At 37.7% G+C, this 21,609-nt stretch overlaps 1 protein-coding gene across 10 annotated transcripts in view; it reads right to left on the bottom strand.

Moving 5' to 3' along the window:
- Positions 1–21,609, bottom strand: part of Tle4 (TLE family member 4, transcriptional corepressor) — a 131,675-nt gene that overhangs the window by 14,524 nt on the left and 95,542 nt on the right. For 6 of the 10 annotated variants that reach the window (XM_087908063.1, XM_087908065.1, XM_087908067.1 and 3 more), the window contains 4 exons: positions 10,261–10,350; positions 2,387–2,506; positions 1,464–1,517; positions 902–1,054 (listed from right to left, as the gene is read on the bottom strand). In XM_087908063.1, the coding sequence (XP_087764189.1) occupies positions 902–1,054; positions 1,464–1,517; positions 2,387–2,506; positions 10,261–10,350 (417 nt within the window). The remainder of the gene's footprint in view (positions 1–901; positions 1,055–1,463; positions 1,518–2,386; positions 2,507–10,260; positions 10,351–21,609) is intronic. The other 4 variants (XM_087908069.1, XM_087908070.1, XM_087908072.1 and 1 more) reach the window with 1 other exon arrangement.

Raw genomic sequence — 21,609 nt, 5'->3', positions numbered from 1 at the left:
CAGTAAGCAAAACAAAACAAAACAAAATTTAAAAATTTCTTCAGCTTCTCTTATATCTTGTATTGATTAAAAGTAGCTGGCAAAGACTCAGAGAGGCACATTACAGAAAGACCTGCACTGAAGCTGACCTGAGGTCATTTCTTGGAACCTGATTTCAGTCAAAGGCCAAAGAAATTCATGAACCATGCATCCTGAATGTGGGCTCCTAACACACTGTTGACATCCTAAGAAATACCCTAGATGACTAGCTCCTCTTAGAAAACTCCCACATGAAGCATCATGTACCCCATAGTAGAAAGGAGAGGCCATAAAGAGACAACCAGAGTTCCAAAAGAAAACACAAGGGTGTTGAACCCACACCGTGATCAGGCTTTCCAGCCATCATATCCATCCACACATGTATTCTTTATCTGCACACAAATGCAATCAACTCTACAGTCACAGGCAGAGGTATAGGGACAGTATCTTCACTAGTGGGCAGTTCAGTTTGGCATTTGTGTTAAGTCAAAACAGACATTTTATAAGTGACAGAATATTTCTGAGGCAGTAGCTAAAATTATCACAGCTGTGCATAGCTTGGCAATTCAAATGTAGCTCATAATAAGATGACTAACACCCCAAACCAAGGTCACCACAAACCACAGGCAATAAGACTACCTCCCTAACTCCAGTGTGTTGTTTTTCACCCATTATCTCCCTTGTAAACTTACAGAAAGACTCAGGAAGCAAATACCATCAATTTAGCTCCAAAACATCTTTTCTAATTAAACTTATATCTGAAACACACACGTATCAGTCAGAAATTCAAGCCCTACAGAAAAATGTGAAATATATAAAAAAAAAATGAAAAATCAAAAACTATCTTGGAAGAGGCAATTCTGGTAAGAATGGGTTAGCTTACAAGGCTAAGCTCTTTGGATTTGGATGAAGGAGTACTGCTGGAAGATGCAACAGAGGCGGGGCTGATGGGGGCATCTTTCTTCAGGAGGCGTGTCTTGTCCAGGCCATTCTCTCTAGGGGAGTGTGCTGGGCTTCCTCGAGGGGATGATGGATCCTACAAAGAAAAAATTTAAGACTCACAACTGACTGGCAACACTGAGGTCTGTGACTGGGGAACTCTTCTAACTGAAAGCACTTAGTAGCTTGCTTAAAAATACAAAATGTTCTGAAAAAGATAACAAAATTAACTGAAATTGCTAAAGGAAACATCTGGTATTGAGGTCAGATTCTAAATAACAACAAAAAGTCCACTAATCTGCAAAAAAACATCAATATAGTCAGTAGGGCGACCACTGACACCTGTGAATTTCTTGCGGTGGAAAAGGATAGTGGCAATTGAAAGGAAGGAGCAGCACACTTAAGAGGCCCAGCAATGGACAGTCAGTAATAGTTTCTCAAAAGTAGGCCACTAGCCTCTGTTACAGCTGCAGAGTATCAGGAAGGGAAGCTAGCCACAAACATACCTCATTGGACACATCAACTACTAAGTTGTCATCACTCTTCTCGCCATCACTGTCCTGTACAGAGAATTGAGAAGCATTATCTCCAGCCCCAGTAAAAAATAAGCAACATCACAGTTTCAGCTACATTTATGTGCCCATGCCAGGTCCTTATGTGATGTGATGAAAACTGTACCAAGCAGAGTTATCACATTTTACAATGTACTCTTCCTTATTCTTCATGCTGATGTTATGAACTAGGAAATGATTCCATTTCCCATTCTTGAAAAATGGAGTACAATAGCTTGCTTACTATTCTAAAACTCAACACAAACTTTCACACCTATCTAAACACAGACTACAAGTGTGGTGGGGCATGGTTTGGTCTGGCAGCATTTAAAAAAATCTGAGTAACTCATTGCACAGTTAAACTGTGAGGTAAAAATCCAAAGTCTGAGCTTCTTGTGAAGTTCACAGTTCTACAGGGAATCAGCTGATGGGAAGCAAAGCAATAAATATCTGCCTCCACACTTCCTATCCCGCATGCTCCCTTCTCTTATAGGACCTGCCAGTAAAGGAAAATGAGTTTCAGTTCATGTGAAGAACATTATGGATGTCTAAGCTAACCACATAGAGTTCTGGAAATAAACTACCCTAACAAATAATGTCCTAGTATACCCAGGTCTTAGATTAGATGTTATAGGAAAGCACCGTGGTCGTGTATACACATATACATGTATGTTTGTGCACATAAAAATACACACATACCTTCAGCTAGTAGATGAAGACAGTTTTGAGACACAGCTATAAATACTATACTTAAAAAAATCTCTTAAAGGATATTGTTATCCTATGTTCTACAATTGGCTGGTAATGGTTAAAATTAGCAGCTGATACAAAGAGCAAGATAAACTGGCCTCCACCAAAGCAAAGGTGGATGAACTTACATAGCGAGCTGCAATTTCCTTTTCTTCTGTTTTCTGTTTTTTGCTCTCTGAAGAATAGTCTGTAGAGTTCCTGTGTTTCTCAGAACCTCGGAAACTAGCTGATGGGGATACCGAAGAGCTCTGGAATTAGAAACAGACACTGGATTGAAAAAAAATCATTCACTTAGAAGAGCAACTAAACGTTTATTTATTTATTTGTTTGTTTGTTTGTTTTTATTTATTTATTTGGTGCTGTAGTGCATGCCTGGGGAGCTGTTAAAGGGAGACAGGGGACAGAGGAGGAGATGAAAGGAGAAAGACAGAGGCACAGAGGAAAAGAAACAGAGAAAGATGAGTAAAAAAGAGAATAAAAAGGACAGCAGGCTGAGTATGAACCCCAAAGAGCAGATCTGGTCGAGTATCTCAAGCATCTTGCTCAAGAGTTAACACAAAACTGGGAAAGGGAGAAAAAACAAGAAATTGAACTCAGGGAAAGATAGGCTTGGCTTTGTTTGTTTTGTTTTGTAAAGTTTACTGGCTGACACAAAGTAGGTATTTAAAACTTACACAGAAAAACTGAGTACAGTTGAGCTTAAAGGATAACCAGTAGTTCTTCAATAAAAAAAAATTAAAAAGGGGGAAAATAATCATTAAAGGCTTGAATAATCAAACGTGGTGGCCAGGTGATATATAGACCATAGTCACAGATTTACTCAGCCTACATCTATGGCCTAGAACATGCAGAATCAAGAAAAAAAAAATGCCTGCAAACTGTATTATTTCTTTATGTTCTTCATAAGCCTACTCATTTTGTTTCTGGAAACCCAAAACTCACTGTGGCCAGAGCAGAGGAAGTGGGTTCATGCCTCAGGAAACCACAGTAAGGGGCTATGGGCCTTAGGCTCAGGCCACAGGCTTGATGTCTGTTCTTTCACTTAACCTGAGGTGTCCTTAACACTGGTGACAAGATTTGAAGCCTGAGAAATGTGATTCCCTGCCATGAAAGTCAGCTGATTATTGAGCATATGTATGATAGCTTAAAACTATGGATGGAAAAGTGAGAACAAAGACTACCCTCAAGAATCTGTTAGGCCATGAGCTAGGGAGATGGTCCATTGGCCTTAGTGCTCCTCTCTAAAAAAACTTCATGTGAATCTGGAAGAAACAGCATGTGCCTGTAACTTAAGCTCTTCTACAGGGAGACAGAAGGTAGAGACAAGAGAATCCCAGAAGGTTAGAAGATAGCTGGTTTCCTGTACACATCAGCACACAAGAGACTACTTTTTTTTTTTTTCAAAAAAAAAAATTGAAAGGCAAGGACCAATAATACCTCAAGTTGTTCACTAACCTACACACACACTCTACCCCTAACCTCCCCCCACAACCTTGGTCTAAATGACAGAAAAGGCTTTGGTCATTATTCACTAAGGACAAAGACTAAAACAATCAGATGGCAAGTTACTGTTAATTTTTGTTTTTATGGTGATGGGGTTCTAACCCAGAGCCTCCCCCATAGCAAATGCTCTCTATCATTTAGCTACATCACCAGCTCCCAAAGAATTTAGAAGGAGACTTAATTAACTTAAAAGTTCTAGTTTCAGTTTATTTCTAAGTCATAAGACTTGACATTTTTGCTTCATACACTTACCAATCCCAATTTGGTGTGATTTTATAGTCACTGAAGTAACACACAAAGACACTGGTTTCCAGCCATAACTTTCTACCTAGTTATCACCTTTAATATGTTCTCCATACTTTTAGAATCTTCTATTTCCCCAAAATAGATTCAGTCATCTATCCTTATTCTTCTTTTAAAAAGGCAACTGGTTTCCTACAACTTTAGGAAAGACATTTGAACTCCTGATTTTGTCTGTATTCCAAAGCGCCCACTATGAGTGCCAATCCATAGTCCTGGCCCTGTCCCGCTGCCATCAGTGCATTGAGCATGTTCCTCAGAGCTCTATGTATTTTCACATTATCTTTGTCTTTCTCCATGGAATTACAGAGGTGTCCTTTTGCTCAGTATTTTTTAAAATCCCTTCCAACATAAAATCCAACTCTTAAGGTCAGTTTTCAAAGCTTCCTTAGATGCTTCCTGGCAGAATTAGTTACTCCCTTCCTGTTGTTCCCTTAATATGCTGTTTATTCAGTGAATAGAGCATTGCAATAACTTATTTACAAAAGACTGCTGCATATTTACAAAACTCCTTCTACTTCATTCAGACTGCAGCACCCCTGAAGTGGTGCACCCAGCAAGGTGGGCTGCATAGAACTGGCCAGGAATGTTTTTAAACACAAAGAATTCCAAATGGCCCTCAACATGGATTTCAATCTAGTTCAAAACTCCTCAGATAATTAAACTGGTGGGAGGTGGGAATGTAGGGTAGAGGAGGGAATTTGAGAAGAGATACTGAACACCTAAAAGTCTTTTGAAAATATCATATAGAAGCTTCCTAAAATAAATACACACATAAAAAAGTGTGTATATATTTTAGAAATATACACACACATTAAATGGAGTTACCTTAAAATGAAGGGGAGAAGTAACCCAACCAGAAACCACTATCAAACAAACAAAAAAACCAATACCAGGAATGAATTACCACTTCGAGTTGTTGGCCAAAGGAATCCCACAGACTCCTATGCATTTAAGGTTATTGCTATTGCTCTTGCTTACCATCCTGAAAATGACAGCAAGACCCTATTGCTAAAGCCACCACACACTTGAGTCACAGAATATGATGAAATCAAGTTGATACTGAACTGGAAGCTTCAACTCTACTGGCTAGCTTTCCTAGTGCTGGAGAGTACAATGTATGCTACTGGAGGAGAAATGTTATCATCAGTTGTACTCACCTGTAAACTTCCTAAGTTAGCCTGGCCAGATATGGTCACTGTTGCAATAGTGGCATGACTGTTATGGGAGTAATCACAACTTTCTGATTGGAGTTAGGGTCTGCTCTACAAGATGGAACACCTGTCTACCTCCAGATCAAAGATGGTGTGTATGGGAAAGAGATCTACAAAGGTCATATTAATATAATTAGCTAATTTAATAACAGGGAACACTAACTGTAATAGCAGTCAAGAACACCTCTGGAGTCAGACAGTATGGAGTCTTTTATTTAACAGCCCTGTAGCCCCAGGAATAATGTTTACCTTCACTCAATCTTTTTGTAGTTTAGGATAGTTAGATACTATCTTCACCCACTGGGCTTCTTTGAGAATGAAGAAAAAACAGTTTATATAAAGTTCAAGAAATAGTTTTAGGCACAGAGCCCAGCCTCTCAATGACAGTAAAGCTGATACCTCACTATACTGTGGTTTCTATTTACTACAGACTGTCAAAAAGAAGGTCCAAGTGAGGACTATTCCAGGCACTTTGTAGTACTTCTCCTCAACACATACATTCCAAAGGCCCATGAAGATAAGATTTCAATAAACCAAAGCAGACCTTTCAACAATCACAATAAAGTTCTGATTCTATATGACAGAGAAAGAACTATAAATACCATATTCACATGGGATTTTAAAATTCGATTTAAAATGTCCCCCAAATTAATTCTGCTTTCCATTCACAAAGTTATTATGCTTAGACATCCCTGCCCACTTATAGGTCATAAGCAGAAATAATATGCTAAAATTTGAATGGCCATCTAAGATAAAGAACTGGAAAAGTTTGGGTTGGCAAGATAGCTAGCTCAGCAGGTAAAGGAACTTGCCACTAAGCCTGACAATCTGAGTTTATTATCTGGAACCCACATAGTTGAAGGTAAGACAGGACTCTTGTTCCTCTGACCTCCATGCACACTCTGAGGCAGGTGTGTGCCTCGCCCAAACAAACAGACAAACATGGGGAAAAAAAATCCTAAAACTCACTCACTGGCCCATGGGTGTTGCCTTCCTTATCTACTAGGCACTTAAGAGTAAGTCAGGTTTTAGGCAGGAAAACAGGGACAATGAATAGCCAAGGGGCACCATGAAAATCTGACTGGAGTTTGCGCTATTTTCCAGGCTTCTTTTATTGTCAACAATAATCATTTAGATGGCAAATTCCACTGTTATTCTAACTGAAATGTAGTTCCAGAACTCTCAAATCTTAGTATGAATGAGTCATGGTAAATTTAGAGAAGTCAGAAGGACCAAGATACCCACAGGTCCTTTACTGATGCTACAACCAAAGTCCAGAATCAACATATCCTCTGCAACCTTTTAGACAAGCTGAAAATGCATACCTATACCAAAAAAGCAAACAACAATGACTAGTAACTTAATTTCTTTAAAAAAGATTTATTTTCCTTTTACAAGCATTAATCTTTTGCCTGAGAGTATGTATGAACACTGAGGGAGGGCATGCTTGGTGTCATGAATGCCCTAGAACTGGAGGTAAGAATGACTATAAGCTGTCACATGGGTGCTGAGAACTACACTAAGGTCCTTTCAAGAGCAGTAAGTGCTCTTAGCTACTGAGTCTCCTCCAGCCCCTGACTTCAGGAAGTCATAGTTCTGCTGTGTCTCAGTGATGAAGCACTGCACATTTTACAAATGCTCCAAGGTTTCTAAAAAAGTTGACAGCCCAATAAATTTATGTACAACAAACTAACATAGTACCATATCCCAGGAGAATGTGATTGATATTTTTATTGACTATTAAAAACCAAAATATTCGTATTTCCAGAGAGCAAATGAATGAACCTCAGCTGTGAAAAATGTAATACCTTAAAAATGAAAATCATTTGGTTAAATGCATAAGTCTCACATGACAACCATATCACATGCAGATTTAAGTAAATTAAGTAAAATTCAGAGCATATTACTGTTGACTGCGGCAAAACTCTGAGTCAGTCACTGGTGTTGCTTTATTGCTCATTACAACAAGACTTTTATTTAAATGACCTGCTTGATTACGGCTGTCATAAAAAGCATACTCTGCAGACAATCTCCCAGATTTTTTTTCAAATTAATATAAATTAAAACTCACCTTCAAAAATAACTGGAACTTTGTAAAGATCTGCCCTTGTTAAAAGAATATTTAATATAATTTCTATATAATGAAGTCTACCTTTACTATGTTTCATCTTTGTAACAATTCATGAAGGACAAACTCTTAAATTCTTGTTGTTTTTCTGTTTCTCTTCTAGTAAGAAACTTGGGTCAAGACAAACTGCTGCATATAATCAAAATAACATCAAACCAGAGTGACTAACAGTCTGATAGTTGATTTTGAAACAGCACTTCCAGTTTTCACACTGTGGACATAAAGTCAGATAGCCCTTGGTTTAAGACTGGCCTGCATCAGTTTTTATTAGCTAGAACTTACTAAAATTCTTGAAGCTTTCATTTCCCAGCAGGTGGGGCTGGAGTGGGGGCATTGCTCTAAGGTCTCACTCAGTAAGGCCTGAAGAGCTCATATTGTGAGCAGAGTACTTAGCATCTATTATAAGCCACCTTTGGCAGTTGTGGAAACTATTGCATAATCTTCACTCAACAAGGATTTACTGAATATACAAGTGAAGAAATAAAGAAATAAGTGAATTCCACAGCTTGCCTTTCCATCATAAGTCAAAGAACTTAGAATACAAAAGACATATGCATTGTTTTACTTCATAAAATAGTAAGACAGCACTTTGATATTTAGTCATTCATGCTTTGTTTTTGTGGTCTTGGCATTACACATTACTTGGTCAGGATAAAATGCCCTAATAATTTATAAGGTATCAATACAATTGATTTTAAATTAGAACATTATCTTAATGTCCTCTTGAGGTTTCTTGACTGTTATTTCCTCTTCCTGGAATAAGACTGTTGGCTCTGCACCAGAAACTTCATTAAATTCATTTACTTTTTTCTGGTAGTTTGGGGGCAAGAACAAGACATTTTGATGCCAAAGATGTGAGTGAGCTTGACTCTTATACAGGTGACTTAGCTTTCCTCACTTGACAGTCATGCTGTATGTGGTCCAAGCTATGGGCCACATTAGGAGGCAATGGTGCAGGGTTTGGTGTGTGTGTGTGTGTACAAGTACTTCGCCTTAATTATCACAATTTTAACAGAAACTGTAATAAACATTTGCCAAGCAATACACTTTCCTTGCACACAAATGTTTAATCGTCCAGTCCATTCTGTGCCTTTCAATTCAATGGCCTTCATGTTTGCAAAGTTTCACACAGTCATGTGCTTTTGTTCTCCCAAAGAATTCTCTGCCCTCATTAATAAGATACTTAAAATATTTTTCGTAGACTCTACACTAATTAGAGTTATATGCATTGGTCATTTTCTTTGGGAAGAATAAAAATATCTAAGATATAGCCTAAACTAAAAAGAGTAGTTTTTATCTACTACCATATTATCAATGCTACTAACTCTCCTTCAATGGGGTATATAAATTTGACTTTCCTAAAAACCAAAGTGGCGAGCTTTAAGAATTTTCTGGTGGAGTAAATTGCTTAAGAACTATCTTGTGCTATATTCTGTTTGTGTGTGTATATAAATACCAATATAATAAACAGCTGTTTAGAAGAATTAAAGCAGGGTAATGACTTAGCACTAAGCTTTGACAAGACATACTTTAACATGTCAGTATCCTTGGTCTTTTTATGTTGTTATTTTTCTAGTAAAATATTTCAATCTATATAAGGTTAAACATATATTTTTTGAGAGTGTTAACTACAAAGAACCTCATATGTATTCTTCTGTGTTATTCTTGCAAATGTTCTATACAATGTATGATAGCATTTCTGCAGGAACACAGAAGGAAATAAAAAAAAATCAACCAATTTAAATACAAACTGCCTAGTAGTTTAAGGTTGTCAATCTGAACCTCTGGTCTTCATGTTAGGACAGAATAGCTAGTTTCTAATGATTACAGCTGATTAGATTTTCAACAAAAAGTGAGTTGCATCTCAGAATTGAGTTTGTCAATATAAATGTAATATAGCCACACATGTATTTATTTTTCTAGTAACCACAGTATTAAATGTAAAAGAAACCATAAAATTAATTTCAATTACATATCTAACTCCAGACATAAAATATACTATATCAATACATGAGCAATATAATCATTTGAGATATTTTACAATCTCTTCTCTTTAGTACTGCACTTTCAAAGGATGGTTTGCAGTTTATACTTATAGTTTATCTTGGACAGCCCATGCTGCTGTTGCTTGACAGGTGCGTGTGGCTTGTGGTTACCGTGGTTACCATATTAGGCAACACAAATCAAAAGTTTTCAAAGTCATAAGAGAAATAAACACCCATTAACACTGCAAGTCCTCAGTCCTATGATAGGTAGGTTGAACAGTTCCTATCTACTTTTCCCAATTCACCTGGAAGTTTCTTTGTTATAGCAGACACCCAAGTCTTTTCACTTGAGAGTTTTATGCAAGTTCTGGGAAGAATTTTCTTTTCTGGCCTGTGAGGCTAAGAAATTTTCAGTTTTTCTGTATCAGTTAACTGTCCTATTGTGAAAGTTCTTGACCTGTGATGCCAGGCCTGGACCTCTTGTGAGTTCCATTTCATCTCCTTTCCAGGCTTCTGCACCACTGCCTCAATTACAGCTGCTGAACAAAGGAACATGGAGTATGCTCTCAGTCACATGTGATTTTCATTACCTAGATACTGGAAATTATACACATGTAGCAAGTGTATGCTGTTTGATAGTAGTCTTTTGAATCCTTGACATTCAATGTAAACACTTCTGTGGTCTAAATAGCTGTGTGTCTGTGAAGGGGGTGGGTGGGAGCTTGTGTAGGTAGGCACACCAAAGGAAGAAGGCTTTCAAAGTGGTGACTTTGAAAGTACTAGGCTGAAAAGGTATTAAGAGGAAACAATGGGAAACATAAAACTGAAACAGAGGTAAGCAGTTTTGGGTAGAGGTGAATCCAAAGTGATACCTTTCTTTGCTGCAACTCCAACAATCTAGGGTGCAGGTCTTCCTTCAGGGTCTGTGCCAGCCTTGCCTCTGACTGCATATATGGTGAGTGCTGTTGAAGAAACATATCAAGGCCACCAATTTCCTTCATTATTCTAAAAGGGATACATTTCTGGCAGAAGAGGGGCCATTTTCAGTTTTAACTTCATCCCTGTTGCTTATCATGTGGTCAGTAGCTGCCTGTAGCTAAGGAGAAGCACTTTTTCTCTGAAGATTGACCAGTGAAAAGGTAAGATTCCCAAGGACTCATGTCCTAGTAATTTTTCTGTGATGGTCATTTAAAAATAATAATCCCTAGAGATTTCCTCCTAAGGCTTATACCTAAAAAGGAAAAAAAAATCCTCTCCTTTTTCCCCCATGTGGGCAGCTAAATCATCACATACAAATGGGGGAAAAATGGCTAACTATAAAACAGAAAGATGCAGTCCTTGAGAAAAAGCCTTCTATTGATTTTTTACAATACCAACTACCTTCTGTTTTATGCAAGTTTTAATTATGTATTAATAATGCATTAATACTAACTGTGACTGATGGTGACTCAAATATAGAGGGATGAAAACATAAGAGATAAAAATGCTTAGATATATGAGCAAAGATTTCAAGAGAAATGACTAAGCAACAGTTTTTCAATGACAGATCTGCAGATGCAGGTTTGACTGGGTATAAAACTCTGAAAGAAAGGCTGAGTCACCAAGTCTGCATCAAGATTACTCTGGTTACCATATGCCCACAAACAACAGACTAAACCAGCTGTATTTATATTTTGGTGTATACACATACATACATCTACATATATGCAACAACAATAAAACAGGGAAAAAGAGGCTATAAATTTGAGAGTTAGGCAGTGGGTACATGGAAAGAGTTGGAAGAACTTGGGTGAGGAGGGAGGAAAGGGAAAAGAGAAAGTGATGTAATTATATATCTTAATTTTTTTAAAAAAAGATTACTCTGGTTAAACCAAGAAAATTCTTGGCACTATCCAGTGCTGAAATGTTGACAGGCAAGTCAAAATTGCAGACTATTGTCTCACCCGCTTTCCAAACAATAAAAACAGCGCTGCTACAATCTCATGAGAAAAATCTTAGCATTCCATATTCCATTCTACTTACCATAGCAGACAAGTGTGAATACTCTCCCTCTTCTCCATTTGATCTTCTCTCTCTCTCTCTCTCTCTCTCTCTCTCTCTCTCTCTCACACACACACACACACACACACACACACACACACACACACACACACATCTTCTCCAGACCTACCAGCAACACCTCTGTCAACACTTAGCCTTGCTGTTGGCACTATGGGCTAAAGAGGCTATTGACCTTTATTCTAACATGTCCTTTCTGGGTTAATTACTTTTGTATATTTGGTGTACTCTATGGCATTTAATCACTACAGTGCTACTCAGCAAACAGAACTGAATGGAACTAACTGTAATTCAGCCTCAAGCTAATTGGTGCAAAACTGCAGTATGCTGAAAATGGACTAGAAGAAAATACTCTTGCAGTATGGAGAAATGAAATGAATACTATTTGATCAATCACCATTTTACTAAAAAGAAAGAACACTAGTCTGGGAATACACTTTTGCTATTAAAAACTAAAATGGCTCAATGGACTTCACTTTGTAGTGCGAGGACAATGCTGTATTTGCTAACCAAATGAATGAATATAAGTAATTTGCAACTCAGGCATGGTTTCTGTGCTCTAGTCTCTCTTTTCATATATGCACATATGTGTATAAAACATTCCATCATAGGCAGACCTCCATTAATAAGGCCAATGACCTCTGATCTGGTATTCAGCTTGTAGTATCTTAGGAGCAGTGATCTGTTTCAGAAGATTACAGTTTAGAACTTTCAAGAATGTCTACAAGAACAAAAGATTATTCAAATGACACATCACAGACATTTGGGCCACTGATGAAAGTTTTCCAAAATAGGTACTCTCTGACTTCTGTCCACTGAGAATAGACAGTGGGATTGAGAGGACATTAGTCGCTAGAGTATAGGGACAAAGGGATTCAGTGCAGAACTTTAGTCCTAGCTAGTAATGAGAAACGACTTGATTAAACAGCTTGTGCTAAGATGTCAGCTACGTCTTGAGCTGAATGTTGGCAATATGCTAGATATTTGGGAAGTGAAAGGTAACAAGACACCAGCTTTCCATGGCATAGAATCTCAAGGAAGACGTACATCATGCAATAAGCATGTGCTCTAGTGTGTGAACTGTGGTTCTAACATTGGTCTAACATTTATAAGCTATGTGACTCTGGGTCAGGCAACTCTTCCAAGCTTCTACTTTCAAAGCTGCCCAACAGAGATAAGGGTTTATGCTCTATAAAAATTTCTGGCTACAGTCTAAATGTCTATGTTCTAATACAACTCTAAGTTAACACCTAAAGACCAATGTATTCGTATTTGAAAGTGGGACCTGTAAAAGGGGACTAGGTCAAGTATGCAGTCTTACGAGTTGAATGAGTAAGCTTGTTAGACAACTAGGGAAAGTATCTGCTCTTCCTACTAATATGACAAAAATGGCCAGGTGCTGATTATGACTCAGAAATGAGCCCTTAGACAAGACTCTTGATGGGAGATATCTTGACCAAGACCCCTGAGCCTTCCAAATTTTTAAGAGGTATAGTTCTATTGTGTAAACTATCCAGTTTATGGCATAAACTAAGGAGGCCAATGACAATTGCTTGTAATAGCTATATGAAGGGAAAGGTACGCTGTCCTTCTCTGCTTACTTCTGGAACTTGCCCTAAAAGGCACAGGTTAAGCCCCGACCAAGAACCCACTCTAGGCAGCTGGAAGCTGAGAGAACGACCTGCTGTGAAGTATGGAAAGAAGAAGCATGCTCTCAACTCTGACTCTAGCTACGCACCAATCTTAGTGTTTCCTTCTCCCCAATCTGTAGAATTCAAGTTAAATGTGCTTCTAGAACAATCCTGACTCATGGTCATAGAAATGTGCCATATACCTGCATCTCCAAATTCACACAACTTGACAAATGACTCCAACAAGAATTCAAGTATAAAGGTAGGTGAGAGGCACCTTGGTAGGTAGCCAGGTACTTTGCTAGGCCCAAGACACTAAGGATACAGAAAAAAGAACAGGCAAAGGAGCTTAACCAGGGAAAATAACCTAAGTCATCAATAAAATAAATTAAAAATAAGTGCAAACACTCTGTGCTACAAAAGGAGATAAATCAGAGGATAGAACTAGAAAACAAGGAGGGCAGAGTGTTGTGTTTCAGAGGACAGTATGGAAAGTAGAGTGGTGATAATTGTGCAGGCCCACTAGGCTACAGTAAGGCCTGGGATTTATTTTACATGTCACTGAAAGGCAGTAAAGGTACTCATGGTTTAAAAATGAATCCAAGGTTTTAGAAAAGGTCTAAATTCTCAAACCTTCCCATCAGACTCCTTCTCAGTTAAACTAGAGTAAGAATTTTGAAAGCCTCATGGACAGAAAATATCTTTTTAAGATCCATCCTTTGTAATTAAAAATAAGAACAATTATAAATGTAAAATATAAATTCTGTATGCATGTTAATTCATGTTAAATTAAAATAAAATTCTGAATAAAATTATGAAAGAAGGTCTTAGTGGCTTGAAGCAGGAACCAATTAGCAACTACTACAGTTATCTAGAGCTGGATCATAGAACAATTATGACGAGAAGCAGATAGATCAGAGGAAGATGTCAGAGTTTTAGCTAAATGATTTCCTTCAGAGAATTATGCATGTGTACATAAAACTGAAATCAGGTTGGTCAGTAAAGCCAATCTCATGCATCTTAAATCAGATAGTTTCTTAATTCAGAAAGGAAAGGAGTTTTAGGTACCCCATGGGAATACTCCTAACCTCAAAGGACTTATATGACCATGTAAGTCATGTGACAAACAGCATCTTCATATTTATCAGAGAAATATAAACAAAACAAAACAAAAAAACCAGCCAAATGACTTACAATTACACTAATAAAATCTAGTGGCTCTTAGCTATTGCTGCACATAAGGAGAGAGAAAAAAGGGAGGGGGAGGGAAGACACAAGGGAGAAAAAGAAAGAGAGAGGAACACCCTGGCCCTATCCCAGAGCAATTATATTTAAAAAGCTCCTGGGTGATTCCACAGTTGACAACCTCTGACCTAAGGCAGAGTCAGCTAATGGCAAGCCACTGCTGATTGCTATCAATCAGAATGCCTAATCAACTAGAACTGTATACCCATTGGCACCACATTACCTTAGGGACCTCTGCAAGAACACAATTAGCTCAGGGAGATCCCAGACTTGCTAGCCCTAGAGCCAATCATGCAATAATGAACAACAGATAAGAAACTGCAAATTCCAAAATCATAGTTCAGAGCTGTCAGGGAGAAAAACTTCAACCTCAACCCTGTCCTGAGATAAAGCGCAGCACTCTTAACCCACTTCTGAATGCCTGTATGTAACATTCCCTTGTGTGGTTCTACAATGATGACAAAGAGATATATTTTGAATGCGATAATTAAAACAATGATCTCAATGAAGTGGGTATTATGAGATAATTGGCCATCCCCAGGATACAAGCAAACTACGGTAAAAGCCAAGGACACTTATCATCAAGGTCAATTACAATAATTGCTTATCTGAATTACATTATTGCTATCGTAAAACCTTATGAAAAAAAAAAAAAAAAGAACACATCCTGGAGTGAAAAGACCCAAGAGGAAGAGTTCCTGTTGTTGGTCATTTAGGAATTCACATTAAACACATGTAAATACAAGACTTCTTAACTGAAAGGTTGAACTACACATGGTAACACAGAAACATGAACATAAAGTGGCTCTAATTTGACAACACTGGAGAGTTTAGGAGAACATTGGCCTATGGTGATCTAGACAGAGATGAGCTGAATAATGTCCTTGTTCTTTGGTGCCCAGCTGATGTTGAAAGGTGGTGAGACCATCAAGAGAAGATGCTTAGTGCAAGGCAATTCAATTAGAAGACACAGAGAGGGCTACCCTCAAAAGAGATTATTATGCTTTGTGCAGGCCCTGAATCCCTCTACCTTCCCATCCCACAGGTATGTTCATGCCAGTATCATGTCTTACAAGACTCTCACCAGAGGCCAACACATGGACCCACCCCAATTACGATGTTCAGGCTCTAAACTGGGAACCAATAAAATCTTTTTCTTTTTACTATACATAGCCTCAGATATGTTGAGACAACAGAAAACAAAGTAACATGAACCATTATTATGCCTCACTTTCAAAAACTGTGAGCCAAGAAATCTTTATCTTTTTAAAAATCCAGCTTCAGATATTTTATGACAACAGAAAACAAGGTAATAGGACTTATTATTATATCAGTCATACTTACTTCCCACTAATACTCAAAAGGAGAATTTATGACTGTCTTTTGTTGAAACTGAGGCTCTCAATGAGACTAGATTATAGCTTGTAGGAAGATTATTTGTGTCCTCCATGGCCACTTTAGCTTGTCTATATTAACATTTAGGATCAAGTACCAAAAGTCAACCAGAAAAGAATCTGGAAAAGCTTTGAAAGCCAGAGAAGGGAAACAGAATCTTCGACCTTCTTTCAACTAATTGAAATGTGTTTGGCAATCGAAGAGTCTAAGACTTTAAAGTGTTATTAAACATCAAGACTTTGATGTTTTATATGGTATTCTTCCCTACAACACTAATGAAGTTAATTAGTGAGGAAGAATGCCACATAAAACATCAAAGCCTTGGTGTTTACTGTCAACATCAATCCAACTAAACAGTAATAAAGAAATAATTCTGCAAAAGACATTACCTTAGAGGAGCTAACTACTTCTCCTTACAAACTCAAACTGTACTATAGGGATATTTTTCAAAAAATCCAAGATGCTATCCACACGGTAGTTCAACTGTTGAGCAACAAAGCATATCATTTAATGTAATGTAATTAAGTGGCCCAAAATGTCACATTGAACAAAAGAACTGAGGCATCCCACTGTAGTAACATGGATGGCTGTTAAGTAACCACTGCTATGGGAATAAAGAACGTGGGAAACACAAAGCAAACAGCCACTGAAGGATGCATTGAATAGTAAGAGTCTAATTATATATTACTTGGCTACAGAAATGGCTCGGCGGTTAAGAGCAGTGGCTGCTCTTCCAGAGAACTCAAGTTCAAGTCCCAGCATCCACATGCCAGCTCAAAATTGTCTATTAATCTAGTTCCAAGGGATCGAACACCCTCACACAGGTAGGAAGACACCAATGCACATAAAAATATATCTTAAAAATAAATAAATTATTTATTACTTTAAGTGGTGAGTTTAGTTTCAGGTCCAAAACAAAAGACCAATACGAGAAGCTCATAGTCACAATGTGCTCCACTAAATGGGGTAGGGTAAGTGCCACCTTTATTTGGGAAGATAAAGAAAAACCATCTAGTTTCTTGTCACTCAGAAAGTGCTGTCCAGGCCTATATCCCGGACACTTGGGAGGCTGAAGCAGAAAGAAGACAGCAAGTTTAAGGTCAGCTTGCACAACTTACTGATACACACACACACACACACGGCCTGCACCTGGCTCAGCACTAAGTGACAAAACTTTAAAAGCTTTCAACACGGATCATTTGTGGTTTATTAGTGTAAATTCTCATTATAAGTTAGCATCATATAGCAATTACTACATTAATGAAACAAAACAGATTAATCTCACTCGTCCAGTGTGACCTTCATGGTAACAAAAAGCTTATGTCAAAGTAAAGTCACATTCATACACATAGGGATCAGAATTGAATGCCATCTTTTAGACAGATGCAATTTAACCCACAGCAGGAGCCAACATTATGTACGCAATAAGCTAAAGGCTTTATTAATCAGTCATTAAGCACATGCTGTCATGTGTTCTCGACAACAAAGAGATACAACTAAAAAATGTTGTCATATATGTACCTCTCTTAAGGGTGATATATGTTACATCTCAGCAGCTACCTTCTAAACTGTTCCCAACACACACACACACACACACACACACACACACACACACACACACAAACACACACACATGCATACATGAGCTTCAGCGTTATGGGAGAGGCTAGGTCAAGATTTATGTAGAAGTCCTGTCCTTTTGTCTCATTCCTTTCTGCAATCCTGCTGCATGTCTTTCTTCTTTGGAGGAAGTGACAGAATTCAACTTATATTAGTTCTTCAAAAAAGTAAAATTTATACTGCAAAGTTATAGGTGGAACTATCCAAAATATTCTAATTCTTGGGTAAAGAAAGACAGCAGCAGGCAGGATATAAAGGCCCACCACAACAAAATTAATTAATTTAAACAAACAAACAAGCAAACAAACAACCTAAAAAGGGCTCAGTTCCTTGAGAGACAAGCTATTAGGTTGAAGACGAAGCATGCTTATGTGAACATTTTCTTAAAAGAAAAAAAAATTAAGATGGATTAATGCAGTACCTAAATGGTATGATTGGTATTTAAGTTCTTAATTACAGTCAATTTATGAACTCAATAAGATCTCAATCATAAGATTACTTTTGATTGGACAGAATTTTTAGGTAGTATGCAAACAAAAAATTTTAAACTCAAATAAGGTAGCTTAAAAATATGTTCTCTTAAATCCCAATATTCTGGCAAGAATGAATAACTAACATTTAGACATATGACCTTCTGTTCAATTTAAATGAGTTATCTTTAGATATTCTGTGATGATTATTCTTATGATTTAAGTAGTGCATAATAAAATCCATCTCTCATTTTGCTTTGGTTTAGGAAAGGCTTAAAAATTCCTCTCCAACAGTATTCTGGCAAACACTCTTAAATTATGTAATTCACCAGGTTCAACTGTGCTGCTACAATCACTTTCAAAGAAGATAGTTATAATACATTATCATTACAGCTATACAATCCATGCTGAATGCTCCTTAGCTGAATTCCTAACATTTTAATGCTGAAATTGATCTGTTTTAAAAACATCATGTGAAGGGTTTTTAAATACCATACAGGCCCAAGCTCTTTATTTTAAATGCCTTAGAAATGAGCTTATATGAACAGGGGGATCCCCCCCGCCCAAATCCTGTTCTCTAATCTAGCATTAAGCATATTTTAAAGAACAACAGACATGTTTTCCAAACAAACTACTGAGGTATACAAATTACTCAGCATGAATGAGCAGAACAATGTTTCTCATATGAGTTTAAAAACCCAGAGAAAGCTGACATTTCATCAAAGTTGTTGGAAACAATATTCTTTGTGTTATCTTAAACATGAGAGGTGCATATTTGTGCTCAAGCTACTTCTGTGAAGCAGTCAAATGGTGGTGATATTGTTAATGTTCCAGTACAATAATAAGAATGGAAGTACATGGGCACTGCAATAATATAAGGCATTCACATAGATATGCCACCATGACTCACACACATTGGGCTCCAAGCTGGTTCCTATTCAGGCAGATTATTCCTCTGCTTCCAAGACCACTATGGAAGATGGGCTGCCATGGCATTCATGACTTCTTATATTTCCCTATAGTCCACAGCTGGTAGTGACTTGACACTGATGCCAGCTTTAACCTTACTACTTGCTTTGGCCAACTGTCCAACAGCACTACCAAGTTCTCAGGACATACTCAGCAGGACCTAGACAGGTAAGACTAGCTATGGTTGGTATGGTGTCTCCCAACTCTACCTTGACATAATGAATACTTAAGAGATTTAAATGACAGAGGAAGGTCATAAACTGCTGTTCAATAACTTGATTTATCTGACAGCCAATTGCTCATGGCTTAATTAAAGAGAGGATGCTGGACGGGGAACTCTTGCTAACTGGTTTGGAGTAGCTGTCTGCACTTTCCTCCTTCTCCCTACTCAATAAAATTGAAACAAGCATTGTAGCAGATCACTGTAATGGAAATACAGGGCTGTGGAAAGCAGAAATGGACAAGATCTTTCGTTTTTTCCTTCAGTGGCAGGATAAGAGAACAAATGGGCAAATCCTGACACTAGACTTGGGAGAATGAACACCAAGAATGCCTTCAGAGGCAGATGCACTTGAGAATTAGTATGTGGGGCACTTGAGGTAATCAGTATAATACATTTATTGTAGCAGGGTCTGGAATATCAATCTATAATTGAAAGTTAAAATTTTAAGTTAGTTCAGCTCAATTTGCTGACAAGTCAGTATTTTTTAAAAAAAATCACTAAATACCTGTGTCTATATAGCTTTGAAAATTAATATTCATTTTCAATGACCACTTTAATGTGGATATTAGATCTCTAAATCTTCAAGAGACCACATAAAACTACGTAAAGAAGGTTAGTATAGTCTTAATATCTCAGTATATGAGTGCTATCATTCTAGGGGGAAGGCTCTGTGTCTGGTTGACTTTCACTTCTGCTGTAGTGTGCAGAGCTCTTTACTCTAAAAAAAAAACAGTACATTGTTCACTGACTTGACTGATGACGATTTCCTTTCACTACAATGGATAAGTGTAAGAAATTTTTCTAGTTCCTGAATACATAATTCCCACCAGGTTAAATTTTAGTCTTCAGTTGTTTTATACAAGCTTAGAAAGCACCCAGACTACTACTTTGGTGCTAAACACTAGGTAAAAATGGGAGCTGGGTCTTATCCAAGGCCCCACAGCCAGCAAGAGGTAAAGTAAGGCTCTAAGTATCTTACTTACTACTGCAATGGCATTTCTCTGATAAGCAGACGTTTGGCGCATCTCAGAGATTCCTGTGCAATACTTCTGATTCTAATGCATTAGGTTCATCACAAAGTGAGAGTCAGGAGATAAACACACTAAATATCAAGGAGATAGTTTATACACATAACTTGAAGAACAACATCTGTGAACCTTGGCACCCCTGGAGTGTTTATGTCTCTATACACATCTTTTCTGCCTTGCTTCATACATTTCATAATGTAGTTCATACACTTAATTTTTGTAACCAACAAAGAGACTGTATAAAGACAATATAAATAGTTCCATGCATCTGTTTATCAATTCCATCATTCACTGCTCATTCTACTGGTCATGTACTTATGTGATATTCATAATATATTCAAAAGAAAAAGAAAAAAATGTAGCAAGGGCACTTGGTGAGGTGTCAAGAGTTTGATGACTCTGATACTTGCACAACCCACTTTTTCAAATTATTTTTATTACTTAAAAAAATACCAATCCAAATTTCAACCCCCTCCCCGCCCACTTCCTCCACAGACCCTCCTACCTCACCCCCTCCAATTCTAACAGAGGGCCTTACACACCATCCTGTGGAAAGTCCAAGGCCCTCCCTACTACATCTGGGTTGAACAAGGTTTACATCCAAAGAGAATAGGATCCCAAGAAGCCAGTACATGCCATAGAGACAACTCCCACTATCAGTGGCCCCTCAGTCCCCAACTGTCAATCACCTTCAGAGATGACTCCCAGCCCAGTTGGAGTTGGTGAGCTACCATTAGCTCAGGCAAACTGTCTCAGTGAATGAACCCCTCATGGGTCTTGGATTCCTTGCTCATACTCTCACTCCCTCCACTCTGCAACTGGATTTTGGGAGCTCAGTCCAGTGTTCCGATGTGGGTCATTACCTACACAACTCACTTCTGATTCACAAGCAAAGCTTGTGGTTTGATGACATGTGTATCACAGAGGTAATGATGGGCAAACCTACAAAATTTTCAAAGACAGCTGTAAGGATTTCACATCTTGAAAGTCTTAGATGTACAGTCTCAAGTTTGTTTTCAGAATAGTTACCTCTGATTGTATTAAAATACAGAAATTACACCTAAAAAGTTTAATGAAATAATTATATAATTACTGGTATAAAATTACCAAGCTGAAGACAAAGGGAAAGAGGCACTAGAATGAAAGAGCTACAAAGCACAAGGCCTGGGGATTCACACTATTAATATTTCTTCTACTACGAATACATGTACAAAAGAATAGAAAATCATGAAGATGTCATAAACTGAGTTCATGTTGAACTCAGAATTAGCCAGAATACTAATTAGAATATGTGAGGCTGTTTACTGAAAAGTCACTATGATGTTAGTTCTCTGCAAGGCAGTTTACATATACACTGTCTCAATCTTGACAGAATCTTATTATTATTATTAAAATAATAAAATTAGGAGACTTTTAGTAATTTGCTATGTACCCACGTCTAGTTTATAAAAGACCTTGTATAGCCCTTTTCTACTCTGCGTAGTGCTGTCTACTGTATGTGGATAATTCATGGCTATAACTTACCATTCTCACATGGATTTGGAGGAAGGCAAGATACTTCTTCAAACACAGGAGGTAAGCT

The sequence above is a fragment of the Myodes glareolus genome, chromosome 7, assembly GCF_982192425.1.
Source record: "Myodes glareolus chromosome 7, mMyoGla1.1, whole genome shotgun sequence".
In the NCBI taxonomy this organism is placed as follows: Eukaryota; Metazoa; Chordata; class Mammalia; order Rodentia; family Cricetidae; genus Myodes; species Myodes glareolus.
The sequence above is the reverse complement of the archived record's forward strand: the minus strand, read 5'-3'. Positions and strand labels throughout refer to the sequence as shown.